Genomic DNA, 10797 nt, shown 5'->3' with positions numbered 1-10797 from the left:
TATACTAAACTTAATACAAGACAATTTATTCATAAATTTGAAATTTCCCTATAAAGTACACGATCTCTTATTCCCAACTCGTACAAATAATTTGAAATATCATTTCTCCTTAATCAACATGTCTCCTGTATTAAAAGACCATCCACTTTTTCCAATGTATAAAACTCAAAATTATTTAGAAGATTCATCATGATTCTCCATATGCACACATTTATGCATGTATAGTCACACATGAAATTGTCACTTAGGACAAGCTAAGGAACCGTTTCAGTGCCAACAAATTCCAGTCAAGAATTACACAAGATCGTCATGAACATATACAGAGAGAAGTGACCTCTCTTTCTCCGAGATTGGTCAAACAACAAGTTTTTGTATATATCTATCTGACGCTACTACATATATACAATATAACATCTCTTACAATCCCTAACATCTAAAATCAATTTCAACTTCCACATGGCATTCTCCGTCTTTATGTATGACATGGTCAAGAAAGAATCCCGCCAATTCCTCTTGAATTGCTCGTATGCGATCATGTGGTATGAGTTCATTCCGCATCTATCACATCTAATTTAAAGAAGAGGGTCAATACATATATATGAAAGAAACTCAACACAATTGATGGTAATAAAATAAAATTGCGAATATTGTTTATGTACTAAATGATATGAGAATTTACCATGACCACAAAATATCCTACATTCATCATCATCATAATCAACATGCAGCTTTTGCTTCTCTTGTATGTGGTCTAAGTTTTCTATCAGGAAAACATGTTAACTTAACTATAGATAAGGACGGTATGAAAATGCTCATGTAAAATTACAATTGCCATGTATCTGCTGGACAAACAAATACACTTATGCAAACTTCGGGTTTTTTTAGTAAAACTTATACGAACTTTAGTTTTTTTTTCATTAAAACTTATGCAAACTTCTGGGTTTTTTCAGTGAAACGTAATTTCATGACTGCAAGTAAGGTGTTGGTTCAGCGAATTTGTCTGTGAGTTCACTATGTAGTCGTGAGTTGGCCATGTAATAACCGGTAGTCAGTACTTCAAAAAACAGGGATGTCTGTTGCAGGTACGCGAAAATCAGTGAAGAAATAAAGAAAGAAGGCGAGCGTCTCTGTGTGCGCTCCAGCGCTCTTCTGTTTCTCATTGTCTCATCTCTAGTTCCTGTACTTCTAGATGTGTCACCACCGGCGAGGTAGCGATGACAGTAAAAGAACAGCACTCGGTACGTACCTAATTAATGCATGCATGTGGTGCGTTCGCGTCAAGGCGAGCGTCTCCGTCGTTCAGGCATGCGAACGGCCGCGGCGACCGTGTCCTCTCACCAACTGGGCGGCATTGTCGACACAGGTGAGTCAGTCGTCCAGCTTTGAGGCGGCGGCCTCCACAAACCGGGATTAGATTTGGACGACGTCGTCCATGCGTGAGTACCGGACAAGCGTGTCCAACGGAGCAGCACGCGTCAGAGCTGAGGGAGTCGGCGGTGGCTTCGGGCGAGTGAGATGGGGCCGTGATTAGCTTCACTCGCTGCACAGTGGCCGATACCTGCGCCGCCCTGGGGACGACGATGGTTGGCGACCAGACGAATCTACATGCATGGCTGTGGGGGCAGATTTTTTGGCCCGCTTATACTCGTCCAAGATACTCAGCGTTGCCCCCACTTGAAGGACCTCGGCGGTGGGTGGTTGTCAGCGTGGGTATTGTGGATGGAGCTGAAGTCGACGCGGATGCCGGTGGTTCCCGAAGAGCATGCCCAGGATGTGGACGAAGTCGTTGCAGTCAGTAGAAGAGTGACCTGGCCTCCAGGCAGAAGACGAAGGCAGCGACGGCACGTGTGTGTGTTCGGAGGAAGCCACAACTCCTCGCGTGTCTCCCACTGTGGCTCACGTGGGTGGTGGGCTGGTGACGGCTGGCGACTCGCGATCGCGATTCCCTGATAGGAGACGATAGGATGCGCTCGTGATTAGTTTCCTAATAATTAGATGCGTTCGTGATTAGTTATCTAATAGGATGCAGCCATGATTATTTTCCTAATAATTAGATGCGCCCATGATTAATTTCCTAATAGGATGGCTCGTAATTATTTTCCTAATAACAGGATGCGCGCGTGATTTTTTTTCCCTAATAATAGGATGAGTTTGTGATTAGTTTTCTAAGAATTAGATGTGTCCGTGATTTGTTTCTTAATAGGATGTGTCCATGATTATAGTTTCTTAATTGACCAGGCGTAGACTGTCATATTTTCCTCCGTGGTGGAGTACGGTCAGTCAATGTAAATTGCTAAGTGCACACAAAGAACAGATTAGGTTAAGGCTAGCCGTTAGATTGGGTTTAGTGGGACTAATCATATGGTGGTAATGTATCTGTGTACATTTTGTGAGGTGTACTTAGAGAAGATAATGTTTGCTCTTTTATAAGTAGTATAGAATAAACGACTCTGCAAAATCGGTACATTTGACAGATTGCAAGTCTCAACCAAAGCAATGCATGGTACATTTGACAGATTGCAAGTCTCAACCAAAGCAATGCATGGTACATTTGACAGATTGCAAGTCTCAACCAAAGCAATGCATGGTGTACAACAACTCTAGCCATTTGGGGTTCTGGGGTGAGGCAGGGACAGCTTACATCCATGTGAAATAAGCAATGCATGGAAATACACCAACTTAACCGTTTTGTTGTTCTGATGATGTGTGAACAATAACATCAGGCAGGGACAATTACATCCTAGTGAAATTCTGGGGTAATAAACAGTGCTGCGCGGCATCAACTCTCATAACGCAACACGATGCTACGATTTTAGAAATTCTGAATGGCTCGGCCAAATTTGTTGCAACAGGTGCGAGACAATATTACAAAGTTTTCCTGACTTGGCATTTCTTACAGAAACATGCACACAGGAAATGCCGGTCCTGTTCGCTGGCACTTCGGATATTGTGGATATGTTCTCGAAATCTGATTTACACATGCGAAGCTTTGTCACTTTTGAATTTAACCGTGAGTTGCTTTCAAAAAAATTGGACTTCTAAACTACCATTCTTCTAATGCAAATATGAGCTTTGCATCCGCCCACATCCTAGATCATGTCCAAAAAATACTTAGGGAACTCTCATCACGCCAGTTCTAGGTTGTAGCCACATTTGCACTGGTAATAGCTAAAAACACACTTCAGCACAAGTGTAGATGGGGTAAACTGCATTTTTTTCATACAGTAAAAAGCATTTCTAGGATGTTGATTGATATATATGCTGTAATTCAGAATGGGCAGCAGTTTTCACGGCATCACCACAAACTATACAAGGATAGTATTCAGTATGAGAAAGAAATGCAGGGAGGATATGATGTGAAACAACCAACAATTCATCAAATGTACAAAGCAAAAGAAACAACAAATTGAGGTAATGGAAAGGGATTCCAGACAAACAATTCTCAGGCTGACGATCTAACCAAAATCATGCAATGTCCAGACCAAGCTATTGTTTCAGATTTAACGACTCAGAGGTAGACATACTTCCATGGGGAACATAAATGTGGCCAAAGCACGATCCTGAGAATCGTTGTCAACGACAACATCTGGGAGATGGCAATCAAGTGCCATAGGCTAGTTCTTTCACCAACATTTGCTTTGATCAAGTTAGTTATGCAACATGATTCTGAATGGCTCACTGAAATTGATTGAAACAGGTGCACCACAATATTACAAAGTTTTCCTGGCCTAGTCTATTTGTGCTCCTTGAAGCAGCACATTCTTACAGGTATATGCACATTATTACAAAGTTTTCCTGGCCTAGTCTTATTCGCTGGCATTAGGCTACTGTGGATATATTCTCCAAACCAGATTTACGCGTGCAAAGCTTGTCAATTTTGAATTGATTCTTGAATTGCTTTTGAAGCATTTTGGTTCCAACCAATGGTAATCAGACTACAAATGTAACAGCACCGAATTGTTTTGGTCTTCTAAACTGCCATCCTTCTAACGCAAATGTGATCTTGCATCTGCTCAAACCCAAGATCAAGATCGAAACTACCTACACTCTCGTCATATTAGTTCTAAGTTATAGCCACATTTGCACTGGCGGTAGCTAAGAACATGATTCAGGACATGTGCATATGGAGTCAGACTACATTTTTCAGACAGAAAAGCATTTCTGGGTGTTGATTGCTATATGCAATAATACAGAATGGGCAGCAGTTCTCATTGAACTATGGAAGCACTAAAAATTCAGTACGAGGAAGAAATGGAGTGCAGAGAGGACATGCTGAGCTGCAACCAATAATACATCAAATGTACAAAGCAAAACAAACAACAAACTGACGTAAATGGCAAGGGATTCCACATTACATCATCCACATTCAAACAAAATAAAAGTTTCAGAAACAGCTCTAAGTTTTGCCCATCAAATTCATTATTCTTTCATCAAATCCGTACCATGAAAGCACCGGAAGGGGCGAGGAAGGAAGGCTCGCGGGTCGGCATGTCGAAGCGCCGCACAATTTCGCCTCGCCTCGCATCGCCTCGCGCCATGGAAGGGGACCGCATTACGGGATGTCCCAGGGCTTGGGCTCGGGGAGGGCGACGACCATCCCCTGGTGCTCCTTGCCGAGCACGACCTGGCAGCCGAGGCGGGCGTGCTTGTTGAGCTCCCGGTTGCGGGAGGCGCGCGTGAGGACGTAGCGCTCCTCGTAGGAGGCCGCGGGCATCTTCTCGAGCCACTCCTGCGCGATGTGGACCTCGCACTCGGCGGAGCAGGCGTCGATGTCGTCGAGGCGGTGGGAGGCCGCCTCGATGAGCCCCGCGTTGACGAGCGCGCGGAGGAGGGTCTGGCCGGCCAGGCCGACCACCTCGCGGCGCCCGCCGTCGAGGTCGATGGCGAGGACGCGCACGATGCGGTCGGCGACCTTGGCGGACGCGGCGGCCGGGGCGGGGGCCGCGGCGGCGGGGGAGACGGCGCAGAAGGGGCGGGCGAGCGCGGGGGCGAGGTGGAGCGGGAGCCGGCGCAGGGCGCGCGCCGCGATCGCCATGGTAGGGTTCGGGGTGGGAGATCTGGGGTGGGGAGGAGGGGGGCGATGCGGACTGGGAAATGGAGAGGGTGGAGGAGGTTGGGGGCGGACAGAAGGTGCCTGGGTCACTGCGGAGTGGGCCTCCCAGGCTTTGTGTGGAACTTTTGTGGGTCCTTCTGTCAGTGTGTACAATGTGGGACAGCACCATGTATTTGGGATCAAATAGACAAATGATGTGAGGGTAATTCTTGGTGCAAAAAATACACACACTGCGAATACGTTTTGAATTAAACAATACTACTTTAAAGTGCACCTTTAATTTTTATGGATGATGTTAGTTTATGCTCATGTTTGGAGTTTTACAAACAAGTCTTGTGATTCGAGGTCTGAGAGATAGTTGTGGCATTGGGAGTTTTATCTTGTACAGTAATAAACAACAATGTAACATCACTTTCTCGTGTTCATTTTCCTTTTTCATGACCTTATTTCCCCAGAACGAGTGCATGCACTCAGCTCTTAGTGGTTATTCTCCGTATAAAATGTATATTCAAACATATTGGACATCACTCTTAGGGGAGAAGACATGCTTCATTGTAATAAAGGTAATAAACAACGATAAAAGAACAAAAGAAAATTGGTGTTGGTACTAAATATTAAATCAACATTATTTTTTATTTGTCATTTTCTCAGGTCAATTACAAAGTACATGCCTTCTCATTTTATCACTGACATATACAACAATAAAAATTGAAATATATTAATCCTAAAGAGGCGAAACACTATATAACATTTAGTATCATCGAGACAATGGACATGCATCTTTCATCACCCCACACTTCCAGCATGGAACATCCGCAGACCCGAAGAACAAGGTGGTCTTGGAGTACTAAATCTCATGGCCCGCAAATACTACATTCTTGCTGAAAATTTTACACAAGCTCTACAATCATGAAGATATTGCATGGGTTCAACTTATATGTAAAGCCTACTACAAAAGTCCTCCTCCCCATGCTACCAGAAATGTTGGCTCATTTTGGTGGAGAGGTTGTCTCAATCTTATTGACACTTTCATGGGAATCGTATCATGTCAAGTTAACTCTGGTAACACTATGTGATGTAGGCTCATGCCCTTGTTTGCCCGATCTTCACGAATTGGAGGTGGATGTGAGGAAGAACACAAGGGGGAATCACGCAATAGGACACTATTGGACAAGGTCCACACACAAGCACTCAAATCACAAGACAAAGGGAGGGATCTCAAGCATCCAACAACAACAAAGGAAAAGATACAAATGGTAGTTCATCTAAAACTCAAAGAGAAATGGGTCTTAAGTTCCATGGAGGAATCTTCTCCTAAGAGGCCTTGACAACCATACATGGTTCTTCCCCTAAGGGGTCTTGACAACCATAAATGGTTCTTCTCTTAAGAGGAGTCCGACATGAGGAGATATATGAACTAAGCTCTATAGTTTTGGTCCTAATCTTAGATGACCCTAAATCTAAGGTGGGTGAAGGGAATATATATAGGTCCTGCCATGAAAAGGTAAGTGAGGAGGGGATACATGGGCTTGGCCCAACTCAGTGCACGCAAGTACGAGTTGGAGGTTTCGACATGTCGAACACTCCGAGGTAATTTCTAGGCAATGTCCGACATGGACGAGAGCTCGGGGTATGTCGGAGGTTAAGTTCGACTATCCAAGTTTCCTGCAAGTTGTAGGTTGGCTTCTTCCTTGTGATTCCTTCTTTGCTTCCAAGCTTCCCTCTTGGATGGTGTAGTTGTTCTATTGCACTTGAAGTCCTCCTCGTCATCCGTGAAGCTCCGCTCAAACCTATACATGCACAATGGAGGGTCAAGTAGTATACCATCATTGAAGGGGACAAAAAGACATGTGTAAAGGAGAAGATACATTTTTATATGTTCGAGTAGATGTTGCATGTGTTTCTTGACATGGTGATGTCCATAGGATACTTCGCATCACTATGCCCTTGTGGCAAGACATGGAATAGTAATATCATGCACAGAACTTTTTTACGGCTCACACTTTTGCAAAAAAAATGATAACATATCCATGCAACAATCTATGAAGATGATTTCAAACAATACTAGCAAAAGATCCCATGTGTTGCAACGGGAGTGAAAATAACACATGCTCTTAGCCCAATAACCATGACTCATGACCTTAATAGGTCCATGTCCTTTATTTCAACATAGCATCACATTTGTGTTGTCGACGGTGGCCTCGGTGCTCACAGAATGAAAACACGTTTGATTGTGGTTAGTCCTAAGGCCTCTCTCTCTCTCTCACGCGCGCGCACGCAAGCGCACTCGCTCGAAATAAGATGAAAAATATGTTGTCTTTCCCTGATTGGTTTTTCATAGGTGTGCATGCATGGTTATCGATGTTTTCTTTCCTCTCAATCTGGTTTTAATGAGTGTTTATTTGCAATTCGGTCGTCGTCGGTATGAAATAAGAAGAAACTGTGCATTATAGATTAAGTTTGCACCCAAAAAAATATTTTAGGAATATGTAACAGCTAAAAATAACATCATATTTGGATTCTACATATTTTTCTAATCAAATTTAATATATAACATGTTGAAATTGGAGTTGTGGTTTAAAAGATATGGATGATTTAAAAAATCATTATTTTAGATAAACTGTGGATTGCTTAATCAAAAAATCAGGGGGGGGTCTATTAAAACGCAAAAGAAAAACGATTCCTCTCACTTAAATATGAACTCCGGGTTGACTACCTGAAACAGTCATGGGGTTTTCTGAGAAAATGCAAAAAATGGTTGAGCTGGTGAAAGTGCGTTATATTGACTAGAGGGGGGGGGGTGAATAGGCGATTTTTATGAATTCTTCACTGAGGAATTTCAGGGTGAGGAAACTCTTGAGTGAAGAACTACTTGCAGCGGAATAAGAGCATCTCCAGTCGTTCGCCCCCCCAGGGCGCTAAAAAAGGGCGGTCTGGGGGCGAACCGACGCTAGTTCGGCCCCTGGGGGCGACCTAGCTCCCAGTCACGCCCCCAGGCGCCGCCCCCAGGACGCGAAAAATTCGAACTTGGTCGTTCACGCTCACAAAAGACGCCACAAGTCGGGCGATCGCAAGCCACCATTCGGCATACAAAAAATAGAGCGACAGAAGTTCGCGTGCGCATCACTCGGCGTAGCCCGGCGAGGGCGATCCCCATGGTTGCGTAGAGCCGACGCCTTGCTGACCCCAGGGCGCGTACTAGGCGTGGCTTCCGGGTGGATTCATCATCCCCGCGCGAGCCGCCTCGGCCTCGATTTGGTCCGCCGAGGCAGCCGCAGCCGCGCGCGCTGCGTTGTCGCGGGCCTTCTTGGCGATGGCCCTGTTCCACCGGTCGGCGGTGACAGCCTCCCGCCGCTGAACTTCCGCCCTCCACTCGGCGTTTGACATGCCCGGTGGCTTGATCGGCGGTGCCCTCGGCTTCCTCTGCTTCGGCTGGGCGACGGAGGCGGTCGCGGTTGCCGCCGCGCGGGGGGCGGCGTACTTCTTCGGTGGCATGGCGGCCGGCTGGGAGGAAGGCGAGAGGGAGGGAGATTGGCGGGAGGAAGGAAGAGTACGGGAGGGAAGTGGGGAAAACGCGGGAAGAAACGGCGGGAAGAGGCGCTCGCCTCACCGACAGGGCGGACCCACGCGCCTTTTTTGCTTGTGCCGGCGCCCCAGGCGCCCCCTAGGAAGTTGGGTTCGGCCTGGGTCCGCCAGCACCAGTTTCGCCTTGAGCCGGCGAAAAACGGGCTTCTGGGGGCGCGACTGGGCCGTTTTTTCGACGACGGCACGGCAAAATCGCCTGGGGAGGGCCTGTTGGGGGTGCGGCTGGAGATGCTCTAAGTACTCAGAAGTAAACATAACAATGCATGAGCATGGTCTTCGTGATGAACTGAAAACAAGCACAAAGTACAGAAAGCGTAAACACAGGATAACATAGGATAAGACAAACAGACTGAAGAAATTGAACCGAGGAAAGAGAGGAAGTCTTCAGTCAAAGTCTTCAAACAGATATGAACAAGTATTCAACACATAAATGAGGAAATGGAACCAGGTAGCTTGGTAAAGACAATGATTTGGTAGACCAGTTCCAACTGTTGTGATAGTTGTACGTCTGGTTAGGGCGGCTAGGTATTTAAATCTGAGGACACACAGTCCCGGACACCCAGTCCTGAACACGCAGCTCAGGACACTCAGTCCTCACCGTATTCCCCTTGAGCTAAGGTCACACAGACCTCGCCCAATCACTCGTGGTAAGTCTTCAGGTGACTTCCAAACCTTCACAGACTTGGTCACTCGGCGATCCACAATTTCCTCTTGGATGCTCTAGACCATGACGCCTAACCGTCTGGAAGATGCACAGTCTTCAAAGGTAACAAGCGTCGGATCCACTCAGGATCAATCTCTTCAGTGATGCTCAATCACTTGGGGTTTGTAGGTGTTTGGGTTTGGGTTTTCCTCACTTGATGATTTTCACTCAAAGTCCTCGGAGGATGGGATGCTCTCAAATGACAAGTGTCAGTTTCTCTCGGAGCAGCCAACCAGATAGTGGTTGTAGGGGGCGGCTATTTATAGCCTAGGGAGCAGCCCGACATGATAAGACATAAATGCCCTTCAATGATATGACCGTTAGGTGGGTAGATATTTTGGGACAGCTGGCACATAGCATAGCAACGGTCGGAATTTTGGGTAGCAAAATCCTCAGGGCTATCATGTTCCTCACTGTGTAGGCGATCCGCACTAGCGAATTCCTAACTCCTCAGTCAGAACAAATTCCTGAGAGACCAGAAGAACTTCGTCTCTGTCACTGAAGAAATTGACCGAGTTGTATGAGATTTCCAATGGCTTCACTCAAAGGGATTGGTAGGTGTAGGATTTGAGTTGAGCATCACCTGGAAAATTTTCCTTAGTATTTCCTCGACCCCCTTTAACAGTACGGTGTTTCCTATGGCTCAAGAAAGAGAAAATGAAACTACGAAAACAAAAGTCTTCATGCTTCATGTTCCTCGAATGAATACCAAGTCTTCAGGATTGCACCAATTTCTTCATCTTCAAAGTCTTCAGAAATCCAAAGTCTTCAGTCGAAGAACTTCATTTTTAGGGGTCGACTTTCTCTGTAAATATCAAACTCCTCATAGACTTATGGACCTGTGTACACTCATAAACACATTAGTCCCTTAACCTATAAGTCTTCAATACACCAAAATCACTAAGGGGCACTAGATGCACTTACAATCTCCCCCTTTTTGGTGATTGATGACAATATAGGTTAAGTTTTCAACGGGGATAAACATATGAAGTGTAAATACTGGAATTGAGGAATTTGATTGCAAGATATAGAAGAACTCCCCTTGAAGATGTGCATAGTGAGGAATTTTCTTTTGAAGCAATGCACACTTGAAGAGTAGAATCATGGAGATCTCCCCCTATATCTTGTAATTCATACACGCATTGACATATAATATGAAGAATTTGAAATGCATGATGAAATATGGTGACTGATGTAATTCAGCATGCGTGCATTAACATTAATGAGGAATAAGCATGCAGGAAAAACACAACAAAAGTATCAGGCCACCATAGAGTTTAAGATTACAACTCGATCCACCAAAGTCTTCAAAAGAACGAGCGTTGTAACTTAGAGAAAAAAACACCCATATAGGTAGACCCGCTTGAAGATTAACTCAAAATTCTCCCCCTTTGTCATCTAATGACCAAAAGGGTTGAAAATGAGGACTAACGCCCCTGAAGAATATCAAGTTTAT

The 10797-nt window shown here is 45.2% G+C and overlaps 1 protein-coding gene across 1 annotated transcript; it reads right to left on the bottom strand.

Moving 5' to 3' along the window:
* Positions 1-4301: 4301 nt before the first annotated feature.
* LOC125510015 (2Fe-2S ferredoxin-like superfamily protein) lies at positions 4302-5108 on the bottom strand. The gene has a single exon (XM_048675102.2). It carries the CDS (start codon positions 5033-5035, stop codon positions 4553-4555), a length of 483 nt encoding a protein of 160 aa, XP_048531059.2. The 5' UTR covers positions 5036-5108; the 3' UTR covers positions 4302-4552.
* Positions 5109-10797: the final 5689 nt, after the last annotated feature.

This window comes from Triticum urartu, chromosome 5A (assembly GCF_056163025.1).
Source record: "Triticum urartu cultivar PI428250 chromosome 5A, HENAU_Tu73, whole genome shotgun sequence".
In the NCBI taxonomy this organism is placed as follows: Eukaryota; Viridiplantae; Streptophyta; class Magnoliopsida; order Poales; family Poaceae; genus Triticum; species Triticum urartu.
Note: the sequence above shows the minus strand (reverse complement) of the source record. Positions and strands in the feature narration are given on the sequence as shown.